This window comes from Vigna angularis, chromosome 11 (assembly GCF_016808095.1).
Source record: "Vigna angularis cultivar LongXiaoDou No.4 chromosome 11, ASM1680809v1, whole genome shotgun sequence".
Taxonomy (NCBI): Eukaryota; Viridiplantae; Streptophyta; class Magnoliopsida; order Fabales; family Fabaceae; genus Vigna; species Vigna angularis.
In genome coordinates, this window is record NC_068980.1 from 1,057,998 (window position 1) to 1,075,953 (window position 17,956).

At 30.7% G+C, this 17,956-nt stretch overlaps 2 protein-coding genes across 2 annotated transcripts; both read right to left on the minus strand.

The window, feature by feature from the left end:
* On the minus strand, positions 1 to 2,548 carry LOC108333726 (protein ANTI-SILENCING 1). The gene is made up of 3 exons (XM_052870939.1): positions 2,216 to 2,548; positions 1,615 to 1,994; positions 1 to 942 (listed from the first exon to the last, which is right to left on the minus strand). Exons 2-3 carry the CDS (start codon positions 1,972 to 1,974, stop codon positions 751 to 753), a joined length of 552 nt encoding a protein of 183 aa, XP_052726899.1. The 5' UTR covers positions 1,975 to 1,994; positions 2,216 to 2,548; the 3' UTR covers positions 1 to 750.
* Positions 2,549 to 3,715: 1,167 nt separating this feature from the next.
* LOC108334468 (uncharacterized) lies at positions 3,716 to 8,612 on the minus strand. Its single transcript, XM_017570330.2, has 7 exons — positions 7,954 to 8,612; positions 7,083 to 7,390; positions 6,175 to 6,885; positions 5,702 to 5,830; positions 5,034 to 5,237; positions 4,392 to 4,592; positions 3,716 to 4,170 (listed from the first exon to the last, which is right to left on the minus strand). Exons 1-7 carry the CDS (start codon positions 8,219 to 8,221, stop codon positions 4,048 to 4,050), a joined length of 1,944 nt encoding a protein of 647 aa, XP_017425819.1. The 5' UTR covers positions 8,222 to 8,612; the 3' UTR covers positions 3,716 to 4,047.
* Positions 8,613 to 17,956: the final 9,344 nt, after the last annotated feature.

Sequence of the window (17,956 nt, forward strand, 5' to 3'; positions counted from 1 at the left end):
TAAAGATTACATATATGAATACGTGCTCCCAAGGTTCTCAATCTCTTTATTTTGCTGATCTCAAGTTAAATAATTTATAGCAATATTGTACATTTTAAGGACTCTTATCATTGTAGTCAATGAATAGAACGGAAAACAAGCTTCACATCATAAAAGTTAATTTTCACGAGAGACCAATAAATTGTAACGGACTGATTCTTTCACTTCATCTAGGATCACTTGTCGACTTAAAATAAGTAACACCTGACATGAAATTTTATGAACTTACTGCATCTGGCCTTTCAATTACATCAATAACCCTTTTGTCTGCGTTGAGTTTTTCGTCCTGTTTGATTTCTACCTTCTTCTCATCAATTTTTTCTTCCTTAAAGGTTTTGCTACTTTGACCAATGTTTGGTTTCTCTTCTGTAATCTTCCTCTTTTTATATGGAAAGGAATCTGATAATTGCTTTAGAGAATTATTCTCAGAAGTTCTCCTTTCAGCTTTATCGTTAACTTGACAATGTGAGATAGGACAAGTCTTAGTCACAATTTTGGGTCTAATATCTGTCCCAAAATGTAGATGGTTACTGGTTTGATCAATCCTTCTCTTGTTAAAGAACTGCTCCACTGCAGAACAGTAATACAGTGGGCTAAGGTGAGTGCTAAAGCTAGTTTAAGTTGCCTACAGGTTGCTGTATTATAAAAGATCAGTAATTGTTCCAGATCAATAAGCCAAATAGTTCAATATGTGACGTGAATAGTTTAGTTTTAACTAAGACAAGGATAATGACCTTTAACACCATCAATCTCATTAGTAAATTTATCAATGATTACACGTCTTCCAACATCAAACGTGCAACTGAAAAAGTAGTCTGCCTTGTTTAACTCCGTTTCTGATGGCTTGGGATTTCTCTTGTCCTTTGAAGTGCAAACAACATTGCATTTTCCAATAATTGATTCCTGACAAACAAAATTTTAAATGAAGGAAAATGAATCAACAAACTTCTTTAAAATGACAAAAACTCAATTTCAACTATATCAAACGTTATCTACTGCCAAAGTACCGCATAAAAGAAAAAGATATATTACCTCTTCCTAAAATTATATAACAGTGCAATAAAACAAACCAAACTAATAACCATTTCAAAACTTCAAACGGGAGTTTAGCCTTAGCATGGCTGTGACCAATGCACATGCTTTCAATCTTTTTCTACCTCTTTCCAGTTCCTTTTAAAACTAGCATTATTTTTATCGAGACTTGATACATTCTTTGTGAGCATATAGTCATGTCTCTTGAAAGAATTGATGTCCAGTACTCCATTTCCCCACATCATAAACAAACTTTTACTTTATAAGCCTCTGTATAAATTATAACCAACCAAATCATGGTACAGAATGCTGACAAAAGATTGGTTAAGAACCATTTTCAACCAACCAAAATAAACTAATACATATTAACTTCAAACAAATAACTCCCTGATTATCACCTTAAACGTCACATTTAACTAAAATAACTTCCCAGAATAAACATTCACGCCAACTCAATCTTAAACCATAACCAACTAAGCAATGAACACGATCAATATGCGGCAGATAGAATCAGGAGTTCAAGCAACTAATTAATTAAATTACCAGGTAGTTGACATCGGAAAGACCTTTATCCTCTCCCGATGCCAAAAACAACTCATTCCAACAGGGCTGATAATTTCCCAGAAAGTTACGAATTTCCATGGGCCGGAAAAACCAAACAACTTTGATCATCTTTTCACGAGTAGGTCTCTCGTATATCTTGATAAGCTTGCCAATGCTAGTTTCAACATGGTCTGTAGAGAACAAGTAGACACAATCATATAGAAAATACTCGACACCCTCGTAAACGAAGGACTCGTAGTAATGAGTGTCCTTGTTCTTCACACCAACACCCCTCTTCTTGCCCCACTTAAAATCTATCACTTCTCCAACATTTGCCGATGATGATAATGGGCGGGACATCTTCTACTCACAAATGCAACCTGAGACATAATAAATAAATCACACACTATTTAAAGCAATAAATCATAAGAAAAACAGCGTAGGGTGAAGATGAAAGATGAACAGTTAACTAAAGGGTAAGCGACAACATGGTGAAAAGAGAAACTAAAGAAAGCGAGAGTGTTTTCGTTGGTTCACTGACTCACTCACCAAAGGAGTGGTGAAGTTTTTCTATAATAGAAAGAAAGCTTGAGTGTGTCACCTTTGATTGGCGCTAAGTGCTTCTTCCATTTGAAGCAAACATGCACAACACAGTAAGCGTTTGATTGTTGAGAGTTTGTTACAAGCAGAAAATGGAAATGGGGTTGGCATGTTTGGTTGATGACTGAGAGTGGTGGAAGGAGGGAATGAAAAATCAAAACGACGTCGCTTCTCATTGTCCGTACAGGTAAAAGTACAGGGCTTGCTTGAGTTGACTAGTCGTGTAGGCATGGAGGTCGTGAGGTGTGGGCAATAACTGCATTTCGAATCTCCTTTGCAAGATTTTCTCGTTTCAACCCCACTCTGCAATTTTTTCTCTTACCATGAAAAAATACAAATATATATTGGATAAGAGTATGGTTTTATTTTACATAGATGGTAATCAAGCTTTTGAAATTTTTTTAAAAATTATTTAAACTGATTAAATTCCTAATTTAAATCGAAGCTACTTTATAGCCGAATATCTAATTTTTCATTCTGTATTGCATTGTAATTAAAGTTTGCATTCTTAATGACAATATATTATTATTTCTTTAACAGTTTTTCTTTGAATTAAGTTTCTCTTCTATTACAAAATGTTCATTTTTTTATCATTCAAAATTTATCTTTCTACCATCTTTACCTCTTTAAACTTTAATATAAATAAAAATAACATCTGGTTGAGAAACTTGTATTAAAAGCTAAATTACCAATGACTTAAAATATGAGCATAGGGTATTTTCAACTTTTATATAAAACTGTTTTTGTACAGGATGTGTGATTATGTATTACGAGCTAACGAACGGTATAGAATATTTAAGAATGTATATGAAAGATGTAGTCTACAAACAATTGCATTTTTTTATACCTTCATATCCTAGTAAAATAATTTGTTAAGAAAGGACAGAATTTTCAAATTTTATGATGTCTAAAAATGTATTATGCCTATTAGTTTACAAGATATAATATTTTGTTATGGTATTATGACAAAAAAAAACTTTTTTAATAAGACAGTTTAAAATATTTTTTTAACTGCAGTGTAATCAAAACTAGATAGATAGTAAGAATATAAAAAATGTCAACAGCATTTTAAAAAAATCTTGAAAATTTAATACCATTATTATCTGAAATTACTTTAATAACTTACTTTAATAACGAGTTTTAAATAATTTTCAACTATTAAAACTAGTATATGTGTCGTTCATATTTTTGTAAGCAGTAATTTGAAAATTAATTAATTTATATATCTTTTTATCAAGTCATTAACTTATGGAAGCAGTTTATACACCACTAATCCGCCGTATACCTGAACAAACAAACTACGTCAAATATACGAAGTCTACTCCAGTATACAAACAAAATATATAAATGTCTCTAATAAATTCATATAACTTAATTTAAAGTAATGGTTCAATTCGCGGTCCTAAACACCAAAAATAAAAATGAAAAACACAAACATAAAATAATTTTGTTCCAGACTCAAGGGGCGTATTTAGACGGTGGCAATTATAAATCGAGGGTGTTTAGCAGCTAGAAACAATCAAACAACATTATAAATTAAATTTACAAATGGATATCTACTACTCATATCCCCGCTTTCTTTAAGGGGAAATGACAAGCAACTCAAATGAGTATAAATATCGACAACTAAAACACCTAAAGCGGACACATCAAAAACACCCAAGAGAAAAGATGATGCCTTTGATCTCTTTCTCTTGGAAGTACTATTTGCTTAGAAAGAAAGAAATGAAAGAGGATGCCAGGAAAATGATAGGACAAGACAGAGAAGAACAAAACGCCCTACAATAATAGACTGAACCTATAAATGAAAAACCTGAAAATGAGATGGACAACCTATTGCCTTTCAGAGTTATATACATTGAAAAGTTTATTAATAAAGGGTGATATAGCCGCAAGCAACGCCATTGGACACTCCTCGTGGGGTAGATGACCACATCCGGATATTGCAACCAGTCTCTGCACGCGGAATGGAAAATAGAAATATTAGCCAACTTTAAAAAGAAACTAATAATGTGTCATGATAAATGCTACGGAAGATATGACGGTAAAAAAGGGAAATGAGAAAAGTATATTTCTCCTACTTCCATTTCCACTCCATTCTTCCTACCCTTGCACATCCTACTTCTCGTTCCCAAATTGTGGAGCATTAATAAATACACAGAAACTAGAATACTTACAGAATTTAAAAATTTGGAGGCCATTGCTTGACAATATTTCATTGAGACAAGTGAATCTTCGGCACCGGCTATGACCAACACTGGAATGTCTTCTACAGCCTGTAGCAATAAGTCTGCATTTTTTGCAGAGACGATGGTTTCCGATGACAATTTACAAATCTCGTGAAGCGCTTCATCCCATCCTTCTGCATATAGCGGAGCCTAAAAATTTTTAAGAACAGTCACAAATAACACAAGTCAATAAAATATTTCACCAGAATTGATAACAAAAGCACAAGGAACAACCCAGCGGATATGTAAGCAAAGATCCCAAAGGAACAATAAAAAGGCTTGTAAGCTAGAATTATAGTCAAAATGAACAAACACGTAAAAAGAAGAAAATGTAACAACGTAAGTAAAAGTAATAATATAATAAAAAAATATGTAAACAAATATATGTGTATTCAATATCCCAAAGGATGTAAACAAAGCATGGACTATAAGCTCCCTTCGGAAAGTGAAGTTCGTGTGAGTTCAATGATAAATATACGCCATTTATCTCTACATGAAGTAATAATTTTACATTCTACACAATTATTTCTGCAGTTTGAAACTTACAAAAGGTAAGAAGAGCTATACATGTAGTTTAAGGTACAGACGCACCTTATATAGAGTCAAAACTTCTGTTGTCAGTTTGGTAGCATCATACCATGACCGCCGATTCACCACATGGGTGATTTCTGTTCTTAGTAAGGGACGAACCAAATGTTTCTTTCCAAGAGATGTATGCAGAAGGATTTTAGCAAAGGAAGGAACAACTTCCCTTGATAAGTTAACATTTAACAATACAACCCCTTTCACTGTAACCTGAATGACAAAAACAAGCCTATCAACTTAATCAAATGCAAAATGCACATTAATTACAAAAAATATAGCCTTAAACAGTGTGGATATTAGCTTGATCAGAAAACTTTATGGAATGTAACAATCAAATAAAAGTCAAACCTTCACATACATAAACCTATATACCATGGAATCCAGTTTTTTTTATCTCTCTTGATCGTTCTGTTGCATAATTACAACATTGGACACAACAGGCGTGGATATATGAATATGTATGCAAATTATGATGGTATATTGTGACCAGACACATCATGTCGAAAATAAATTATTTAAAGACTATAAAAAAAATCACATTGCTTAATTTTTTTAAAGCCTCATTTGTTAGGCTGGAAATTTTAAAGGGGTTTTTTATTAAGATACTAACTAACACAGCTAATTGCATTGATTAAGATACAAACTACCGTAGGAAAGCAGGAAAAAATACTCACGTTGAAAGAATTCATTGATGATTGAACTCTCTGTGCAGCCATCAGAGCAAGCAACCCTCCATCATCATGACCAATTAGAACAACTGAAGAAAATCCAATCTCGGAACAGAAAGACAAAAGGAGAACAACCTGGAAACACAAATCAGTCAGATTTGTAATAAGATGAACCCAGATTACAAACTAAATCAGTCTTTAGAACAACTGAAGAAAATACAATCTCCCACCTAACGAATTAATCTTTCGGGTTGGGCTCTCATGTATTTAGGTAATAACAATTCCTGTTTCTTTTAAAAGTTGAGCATGGTACAAAACTAAAGTGGTGACAGTTTCTTAGGATGAGGCTCTACTTGAGCGCTTAAATCGCAACATGAGCTGAAAGCTCCAGTACCTACTCCAAAAGGAACCGGTACATAAAACTAGAGAACATAAAATAACTGCTCTAACAACTCATGTTAAGGATTCATAGTAATCACCTGACTTTCAAGTTTGTAAGGATTAGGCAATTCCTTTTTCTCCCAGTCCTCCCGGCTCAGTCTTGAAGTCAATCCCCAACCAGGCCTATCAAATGCCGCAACTGTACAATTACTCTGCCGGGCTAGAGGTCCCATTACATGTCGCCAAGAGAAGACGCCTCCACCAAACCCATGTATCAAAATAATACCTACTTGACCGATGTCCTCTACATGCTGCTCCGAAGACAAAGACTCTAATTTAATTGTGTCCTCATCTTCACGAATTTCATCTAGATGCAAAACAGGGATTTCTTCATTAAGATGTGGAAAGGTTACTGGAATATCTAAAAGAGGAGCATGTAGAGATGATCCATAGAATTGATTGCTATAGCTCCGGTAGAGTTGCCGATGGGATTTTGGAGATATGCAAGTCAAATGTCTATTCAACTTTGACAAGCCCCCAGCCACTGATGAAGTGGAGCAAAATGTTGAGGACATGTTAAGTGGCGGTGAACCAGGCATGCTGAGCTTGTAATGGAGAGTAAGACCTTGGCAGGGGATGAATAAGCTCTCTGAATCTGCAAGTAATCTAAGTGGAAGTTCTACATCACGAGCTGTTCCAAAAGGCTTCCTTTTCATTTCACCGTCGCTTTTTGGGGTTCTGCCCTCGGAGGGAACAGGAGACCGAGGGACCTTCTGATAACCAGAGAAAACATTCTTGCACGAAAGCACCTGCTTAATTAAACAGAAATAAGTAAAAAAAAATTACCATATGTATCATCAAAGTAACCAATTTAAGCTTATAAGTTCAAAAATCTTCTTTGGAGCTGAAGGAAGAATATGTTGCCACCACCTAATTCCAAAGGGTTAAACGAAAGAAACAACACTATTATGTTATTCCAATGGCTAGAAAACCGTTGCAAACTTACCGCTTCGGGGTCAACTCTATGAAACATGAGCTTCCTCCTTGCTCTGCAGCTGGTTCTATAAGCAACCACAGTGTGACCAAGAGCAAACACAACTGACGAGAGAAACAAGACAGGCATTCCCCATGACTTCTTTAAATGGAGTCTCTGTCTTGTGGGGGAAATAGTAGCTTCTGCTTCAATCTGAGAATTTACTGAGAAAACACAAGCTTTGACTGATAGGAGGACAATTGAGATAAAGGAAGACAGTGTCACAGTTCCAAGATAAGGACCATGCGAAAGAGCCGGGCCATCACAAATAGAATAAACACCTGCATTCATTTAAACAAACAGAAAAAAAGGCACAATATGAGAACTAATCCTTTGTATATATAAAGCCACACTAATTAAAACGCAGAAAGAGACGCTACAACTAGCACTTCCTCATACACATTCCATAGACAGAATAAATAGTGAGAAAAATATAATTAATCATTCGGTGATAAATTCCAACCAAACGGTTTAAGAAAGGAGATAGTTCTGCCTCCTAATTTAAGTCAAAAAACATATTTCTCATCAACGCGCTCATCTCTCTTGAAACATAATCTGATATCGGTTTCATCGACTACGAGAAATGATTTCCAACAAAAACTAACGAACAGAAATATGAAGGTAAAATAAAGCAAAGTAAAGAACACATGGTTCGGTAGACAAATTAAGCAACGTATCCTCCTCTTTCAACACCCTTAACTTCAAGAAAAAAACGAGAAAATGAAAAGTTACTATAATGTAACATCAGAAGCACAACGAGTGATCCTTTGAAAAGGATCATCATCATCTTTGTTTCACGTGATACAGGATGCAAGTAAAAAAGGAGAGGAATAGCGAATCATACAGATAATGATGAAGGATCGTACGACCGAAACGAGAGGAATATCCATCAAGGAGCTCTTGAAAGAGTAACGACGCAAATGCTCCTTGAAGCCGTAGCACTTGACACAGGTGAAGCTGGAAATGAGAACGCAAGGGACCAGCACGTCAACAACCGCGACGAGCACAGGCAGCGACGTCACGAGCAGCGACGCCACCAATGCCGCCACGAAGAAAACCGTCCGAGCAAACCGCCGAAGTTTCTCGAAGCACTGTCCTCCCCTCACCATCATGGCAGTTCCAACAACAATTGGAGATCCGCCAGCCGAAAACGGTGACGTGGTTTCAAGAAAAAAGAATAATCGGTTAATTAATTAGTTGAGTGTTGAGAAGAACAGAGATCTCCGAATCCGATATCCAACTGAAACCCTAACTTAGCTAAATTCAGTACAATGTTATCCGGCGGTGACTCAGCGGCCATTCTCGGCGGTGGAAGTTCATGAAATAAGCGACAATAGGGTTCGAGTGGAAACGAACGAACACAGAGAAAGAGAGAGAGGGGAGAAAAGTTTGAACGCTGAAAATCCCTCTCTCAGATTTTTCACGAGTTTTGAAAATCCCCTTTGCCTTTCGCCTTCTCCAATTTCTTTCTTCTTTCTTCTTTCTTTCTCTTTATGTTTTCCTCCTCCTTCTCGTTTATTTATTTACTGATTAATTTAATTTAATTTTATTGATCTCGCTATTAAATCTTTCTTAAATACTTAATAAACCACTGATTATCACTTGCTCTGTTGGCAGACAGAAAATCATCATTGGTTAATTACAATGATATATTATTTAAAAATTTTCACTATTCAATTCAAGCACAGGCTGGCCCTTTTTTTTCTAATGTATGATTTCCAGTTCATTTATCCTCACACCAAATTTCACTCTATTAATGCAACTCTTTATTTTTAAATAATACAAGTTTAAATATTATATTCTGTAACGCTCGCTAAATTTTAAAACCTTTATGTTAAATTAAAATAATATTAAAACATAAAACAATTGCTTAATTAATTTATGTTTGAGATAAAATAAAAGCATTGCTCCTTCGAAATCCTATAAGCTTTGACCCAAATTGATAATTTAACATAAAGTAACATCACGAAGATCATTGCATAGTTGCGTGCAGCAAAATGAAATAAATAAAGGGAAAAATTGAAGTTAGTGAAAAGTGTGAGAAGAATTTTTGAATAATGCAAAAGTACAAACGGCACGATGTTCTTGAGCCATGAAACGGTCTCAGTTGAATTTTTTAATTTGAATGTAACAGGAAGCAGGCCACGCGTGCATGTTAACAAAACTTTACAAATTTAAAAATCAGTCCCTGTAAAGGACGCTGTAATAATTTAACTTTACGAGGTCAGAATTGTGAATATGAATATTTATTCATGAATGAAGATTAGTTTAGGAGGGTAGCAAAAGCTGTGTTTTCATCTTTATTTAAACCTAATTTGTGATTGGTAGGTAGGTGAGGTATGTTTGTTGAAGGTATTGTCAAAAAAAAAAAATCTAAAAAAAAAATGGTAGATAGGTTTGATTCGAAAAAAGAGGGAGGAGTGAGTAACCGTTATAGGAAGAATGCGAAGTGGGCCCCACAAAGCATGAGTCACCGTCACCACCTCTCAGTCACAGCCTGTTCTGTTGGGTTGCTTGGTGGTTGCCACGTGGGCTGAGTGAGAATCATTTTATCTTTCATATACTCTCTTTCTTCTGTTCTGTATGTATTAAAATAATAATAATAATAAAATGAATAAATAAAAAAATAATTTAATTATTTCTGAACGGTTAGTCCATGCTTTCAGATTGAGCTTCATGTATCAAGGTATCCGTTGTCTACTTCAACGGCCTTCTTGCACCCATATTCAAATTATTCCTCCGTAAAAAATTAATAACTATGATTTAAAAACTATATATATAAATATAAATTATGACTTATAAGTAATGAAATGTTGCTATCATTAAGTTTACGGTGTGAATTTTGATATATACTTTTCGTTCGAGTATCTCAATAGCTTGAATTAAAATTATATAATTATGTTATGACTTTAAATATTCGTGAAATTCATATTGTTCATAGTTGCCCTAATTATGACATTATTGTTTTAATGAATTAAAAATAGGAAGAAAATAACACATATTTTTCAGGACGATAATAGACTAGAGATTGGTAATCAAAGCCATCACTGGTTTTAATATTGTTCAGGAATGAGAAATGTTAGTATTATTATTAGGTTTAATCATTCACTAAGTCCCTATTTTCGCATGAAATCTCAATTTCGTCCCTTTCTTTCTGAAAATCTCAATTGGGTCCCAATTTTATGAAAATTGCAACAAATCGATCCTTTCCGTTAAATAGTGTCAAACGGCGTTAAAAAAATTGATGAGTGAATTCTAAGATGACGAACGAGCGCTCGTCCAGCAGCGAACGAGCGCTCGTCCAGCAGCGAACGAGCGCTCGACCACTGAACGAACAGTCGTCCAGTGTGGAACGAACGGTTGTCCACCAGAGAACGGACGCTCGTCGACCTCTTACTGCTGGACAACCGTTCGTTCGGTGGTCGAGCGCTCGTTCGCTGCTGGACGAGCGTTCGTTCGCTGCTGGACGAGCGCTCGTTCGCTGCTGGACGAGCGCTCGTTCGTCATCTCAGAATTCACTCATCAATTTTTTTAACGCCGTTTGGCCAAATTAACGGAAAGGATCGATTTGTTGTAATTTTCATAAAATTGGGACCCAATTGAGATTTTCAGAAAGAAAGGGACGAAATTGAGATTCCATGCGAAAATAGGGACTTAGTGAATGATTAAACCTTATTATTATTATTATTTTGAATATGCAATAAATTGATGTATTTTTCTTTGGCAATGGATATTTTTGGTGCAATAAAATCATTGTATTTAATATCATTAAAAATGTTATTTACACCTTACTTTTTTTTTTGTTAGTTTCAATACTTAGAGTCACGATAATCAAGTAAAAATCTTCTTTTCTCCAGTCAAAGCAATCAACACTAAATAAATAAATATCTACCTATCTATCTATACATCTATATATTAAATAAGACTTACATTAATGAAGAATCTAATTGATTAATTTTGAACTACTATCTTAGTTTTTAAAATGTAAAATTTAATTTTGATAAATGCAAATGCATGTTACAAAATTTTAAAGAAAAATAAAAAGAAAGATGGTAAGAAACTAAAAATTTAAGATAATATACTTTTTCCTAATCCTTTCCCGTAACTATAATGATTTTTTTTCTTTCTTCAAATTCTTTTTAATGTATGAGAAAAAAGAGAAAAAAGTTAAAGAAAAAGAAAAGGAAAAAGAGAAAATCATAGCAACTTTTCATAGATGTATATAAATTTTGCATGTAAAATTTGCAGGATTGAATTCAAGAAAATATGACCACAAAAGCCTTTCATCGGATTTGAACCCTCCATTATACATTCTTAAATTTAAAATAAGTAAACCAACGTTTTTTTTATAAAGTTAGGAAAATATCTTTAATATACTACGACGTCTTTTAACTTCTACATGAAGAAATCAACATAAAAAATATTATTTTTCCAATAAGTCTGAATATAAATTACATAGTTACAAATTTAATAAGATTTAAAGTAAATATTTAACATACGTAACTCTGTGATAAAAACTACTAAGTCATTATATATCATGCTAATATCATCGTGTGATCTAAAAAGTAGTTTAAGAATAATAATGATTTTATAAATGACATTTGTCTAAATTATGATTTACTATTAAAGATTAAATTATAAATGCAATTTTATATTAGTCGAATTTCATCATCTAGTAATCATTATATTATTAAAATGTCTTTTTAATACTTTGTTGTTATTTTTTTAAGATTCAGACTTCAATTTTTTTTCTTTGAATATTTGAGTCTATGTTAATATATAGGGTAAAGAACAACTTAATTAATCGATCAAAAGTATGAATAGAATGATTTTCTTTTTAATTTAGTCATTTTTTTCTTGATTATATGTAATTTTTGTGGAGTTTTTTTATGTAATTCTAAGTAGTTCAAAGTAAATATCTACTATTTTGTAGTCATGAGATACTTACGTATATTATAATTTTATTAATTTACCATGTTAGTCGTTATTATCTATCATTTATTCATCTATTGTCACATGATATAAATAAAGAGAAAATAGCAATAATAGATAACTGTTGAGATTGTTTATGGGATTGATGGAAAGTGAAAGTTACAAATGAATATATAATTCTTTTGTATTTGATACATTTTATCCTCCTTGAATCAAATTTTATATAAATCTTTTATGGAGGATTGTAACACATAACATATGTTTATATTGTTGTTTAGTGTTAATGTTAATTATGTAATATTTTAATGCGTGTTGTAATTCTATTAATATGAGATGTTAATGTGATTAATTAATTTAAATGAGTATTTAATTATATAATAATAATTTTATACACTTGCATGTTATTTATTAAAATATTTCTTTTATCAAATTTATTTTATCAGTCACAAACTTATGAGAATGAAAATATGAAATATAATATATTTTAATAACATTTTAATATTATTTACATGAATAATTGATATATATTAATATTTATGATTATTATTATTGATTATATAAATTATTATTGATTATATAGAAATTTTAAACTAAGAAACATAAATAATGTTAAAATATTATAAAAAACTATTGTTAAAGGATCATTATGTATGAAAATGGAAGAAAAAGCGAGAATAGGTTTGCAGCAGGGCTAATTGCACGGCTGAGGTCATCAAAAAGATTTTGGATATTTCTTCACATCACACCATAAGACAAAAGGGTGCCTCAATCTACTTTTATAATGGGAATGGACAACAGGGCACTTCAAAAAATTGTCTACGATTTCAGATGTTCATTATTCCAATCACTCTTTAATCAGTCACTTTTCTTTGGGTAGAATAAAATTATCCCTAAAAGTTATAATTATTAATTTTTAATAAAGTAAGAGTAAATTTTAATTTATTTATAATTAAAATTAAAAAATAAGACATTATATAAGGAATATTTCTTAATTATATTCATCAATTAGAATGTTTCTTAATTTTATTTGAAAATTGATTTTTATTTTGAAAGAGTCCAAAGAAATTGTTGTGCGGTGCGGTGCGGCCCCACCGTGTTATCAAAACAAAGTAATCACATTCACAACAACACGACACAAATGTTTATGTCACTTTATTTTCATACATATTGGAGAATGAATGGAATACCACAAGTGTTACCTTTTACTTTCTTCATAGGCTATGACAGCACTGTACTCATAGGTTTTGTAAGCTCAGTGTTCATTTCTTAACTGCCTGTTTTTTTTTTTTATTTAGAACATTTTTAATATAATTTTTAACTTTGCAAATAGGTAAAGAATGATTATTTAAAATTTCTTACTTTTTTCTCTCTAAATTGTTTTTAAAGATATTATTTATTTTTACTTTTTCTCAGTACTTTTAGTTACTGTTGGTAAGTATTAACATAAAATTATAACTTAAGGTCAGACAACACCAACAACTAGTTTCTTGCACAGTTATGCTTAAAAGATCTAATTGGGTAGGAATAAGTCTTGCTCCTATGTTTTAGATTCTTAATATATAATAGGTTCTCATTTTAAAATCTAATGGAGTTTTCTTTCAAAAATAAATACCTAACCAATTAATACTCTGTCTAAGTTTCTAAATTTAATATTTCTTTTGGTTTTAAGTTTTTCAAACATTTATAATATATTGTCTTTTTATTTTTCTAATGAGTAGTATACTTTATATCTAACAGATAACTTAACAAGAATAAAACTGACTTAATAAATTATATATATATATATATATATATATATTAAAATTTAGTTAACTTTTGTATCATATCTTTTTTTTTTATTATTATTAAATTTAAAAAACCACATGATACATATAAGTCTTAGCCTATTGTATCGAATATGAAATGATGTCACATTAATCAATAGATTCCCTCCTCTCCTCGTGTAAGTTTAACAATTTTACAGGACAATATTTTAAACAAGAGTGACTAAGCAAGAAGAATAATCAAGTTTTTAATTGTGTGATTGATAAAATAGGAATTGTGTGGAAATCGTTTTATGTCCATAAAATATTTTTAAATGAAAACATGATATTAAAAGTACTTGTTTTAGTGAGTATATAAGAAAGTATGTCTTAAGAATTTTTATAATTTCTTTATTTATATATATATATATATATATATATATATATATATATATATATATAATTAAGTCTGATACTTAAATGAATTGTGATGAATTTGATAAATTAAAAATTGAACATATTTGAAATAATTATATTTTTTTAAATTTAACAAATAGTATTATATACAGTGTTAACCTTATATTAAGATTATTTATTTTCAAATATACGATGAAATGAATATTAATTTTGCATTTCTTTTAAATTTACAATATAGTCCTATATATATTTTTAATTAATATAAATTCGTGTTGAATTTCTCACTCTCTCAATTATTAAAGTAAATCTAAGTACTTTAGACAGCATGAGTTGATTTTGTTGATTACATGGGGTCATTTCATACTTTCTTTGTCTATGCTAAAACTATATATATAAACTTTATTGATTGGTATAACTATGAGTAAATAAAAATTAAGCTCAGATTAATTTCTACATTTTACAATGTTAGATTATTCTAAATCTCCTGAAATCACGCAAATTTGACAGAACTACAAATTATAAATTGTTTCAAAAGACAGAGAATAAAAGTCAACAAAGTACTATACACAAATTTAAGCTAGTGTCAGAAAGTTTGTTTTTCAACTCTCCATGTTTTTTCAACTCCCAATGCTCAAACTTTCAAACTGAAAAAAATAATTTAACATGTAATTAAAGAAACATACAAACAACACTGAGTTGTTCTTCCACCACAGTTGCTATAATCTAATTATCAATATAAATATATACCAAGACAGATAGATAAAGTGTGGAACAATCCCTGTCTCAAGCAACAAATTGTGCAAACAACATAGAAGGATCTCTGTCCATTACATTATTGTATGCAAACAATGAAACAATGATGCAAACCTTAAAACATTTTCCAACTGTTGCTAATCTTTGTTCTCTTTTTCCCTTATGAAGGTAAGCATAAGAAAATTAGAACATTTGTGTTGGCATGCATAACATATACATATGTGGTCCCTTATTGTCATAGGCTTTAAATCTGCCTACTCCAACCTCTTTGGATTGTTGTGCTTCGAACCCGTTATATTATTGAAATATTCTTCATAATAATGTTGTTACTAAAGACACAAACAATTAAACAATTCCAACACTAAGTCCAGACCAACTTTATCTTGTTCAGGAAATAATGATGTGCCTCATTTTGTTCATTTTTTTAGTTTTATTTTTAAATTATTATAAGACCTTCAAAATATTCACCTTGTCCTTGTAAATTTTTTATAGGGTTTTGTCACCATAGAAAAGTCAAATTTGTTCTTGTATTTAGTGATGACGATGTTGAAAAACAGGAGTTATAGAAGATGACAAAGATTATACATCTCAACATTGCCCATTTGATGATAAATTATGTGTATGAAGACATTGTAAGTTAGAAAAAACTGTAGTTTATTTGTTTTTCAAACTTTAATTTAATTTCACGAGTCATAATCTCTTTTCCGGCTAAAATTAAGCCTATTTTAATAACTGAAGTAGATTTAACCCATCATATAGGGTTTGACATTTGGAACATTTTACTTATATATATTTTTAATTTTTTTATTTTGTTGGTGTTAGTTCCTGTGGAATTATTTAGTTGTGAAAATGAAAAAGTATACAATGTCTTATTATTTTCCTAATTCAGAATCCAATGTACGAATTTGTTAGACAGAGGGGATAATTTTTTATCAGTCAATTTTTACTTATAGAATAATAGTATTTTAACACTCAAAATTTGTTCTAAAATTACAATATTTTGATCCAATAACAATCTTATGTTATATATCTCACTTTCCAATTTATACACTTTCCAATTTATACACCACAAAGAAAATAAAAAAAAACAAATACATAGAATACATAAAAGAAAAAACAAATGTTTCTACTGAACTAACTTAATATATAGTCTCACAAACACATAGTTAATGTACCCAATGTATAAAAATTGATAAATAAAAACATATTATTAATATTTATAAAGAATAATGAACAAATTTATTTAACAATAATGCACAAATTTTTTAGAGTATAATTTTCTTTTATTTCACTAAAACAATATATATATATATATATATATATATATATATATATATATATATATATATATATATATATTTTAATTCTACCAAACAAGCCTGTGTAAGGAACAAAAGCTCATGTGGTTGGGTGAATAATTAAACTAAGCATTAATGTTTTTCGGGTTTGGGTATAAGTCTGTTGAAGTGTGTTAAACTGTGGCCACAATTGAAAATAATTATTTATTAAAAGTTTGGTTCAGAAGTATTTTAATATTATTATAAGGCGTGTTAAATTCCCTTAAATGATGTGAAATTTTCGTTCATAAATAATCTACAACCATTCTTAAATATCTTTTATATAACAAACTTTTAAGTAAGTGAGTTCATAAGATATAATTTATTTACACTTCTTTAAATAATAGAATAGATTTTCTCCTCCCAACATACTTCAAGATATATGAAACTGTTGTGTTACATTTAATATATCATAATTCCTAAATTTCCAAAAATGTGTCACAAAAACTTGAAGTTAAACTTCTCATGGGGCTTTATTTCTGTCATAGTTTCAAATTATTTACCAAACTTTATATTCTATAAACGGTGCAATCAATATCTATATCCATTGCTTATAGATTTCTCATGAAGATACTAAGGGTGAAGCTTCTTGTTATTGGAACTTCTATGCAAAGAATCTTTCAACTTCCTCTTCCACCAAGGTTGGATATTTCACCTAAGTTTGGTCCACCCATAATTATTTGTTTGTCTACCCCAATTAGACATGGAGTTCAATCTCCATCTCTAAGCCAATTGAATATAGCTTTTTTAAGCCAACAAAATGGCTCATGTCTTTGTCTCAATGTCTATATTTTCTCCCTTTTCTCTTAGCTTTTCTTGCATGCAATTTCATTGAAAATCAGCAATCATAACCCTACACATCTTCGTGACACCAACATTTTTATTTTCTCAAAGTCTATATCTTGCTTTTCTATAAATAGTCAATCCATAATAAGAAATAGTGACATATTTTATTTTTAGTGTAATAAAGTATAAAAAAATAAATTTGAGATGTAGGAATAAATTTTATCTTTTTATTATCATTTTAATGAAGAATAATTTGAGCTTTATGAGTTTTTTGGAATGTGGAAAGAAAAAAGCGAGGTACATAAAGAAACTTTACTATATATGTCATGTTAAGATCCAACTTACAGGGCCCAAATTCTACAGAGTAAGGCCAAGGCCCAACTAATAATGACCCAATCTACAAGGAAAGTATCAGACATCATATAGGCTTTTGAAAGAATCACATTTTTCTTTTAATTGCATTACCTTTCACGTCCTACATTAAAACGTGTTAATTGGTAAACTTAATTTAGCACACACTTTAAAAATAAAATGACACTTTTTAAATTTAAGTTAGAGTTTAAAGTTAAGAGAAAATGAAAACAATACGAAAGGAAATGAGCATTCTATTTTAATGTAGACATCAAGTATTTTTTTTACATAACTTATTAAGTCAAGTTACATAATAAATGTGTATAGTGTAAGACCCATGAAAAAAAAATATATTTATAGTAAATTTTAGTATTTTATTAGTAATAATAATTTTAATGGATAGAAAAATATAAATTTTGGATATAAAATTATAGTAATTTTATAAGGAGAGGTTAAAATTTTTGATAACTTATTTAGTATTTTTTTTAAGAAAATCGAATAGTAAAAAGTGAATAGTGAATAGTAAATA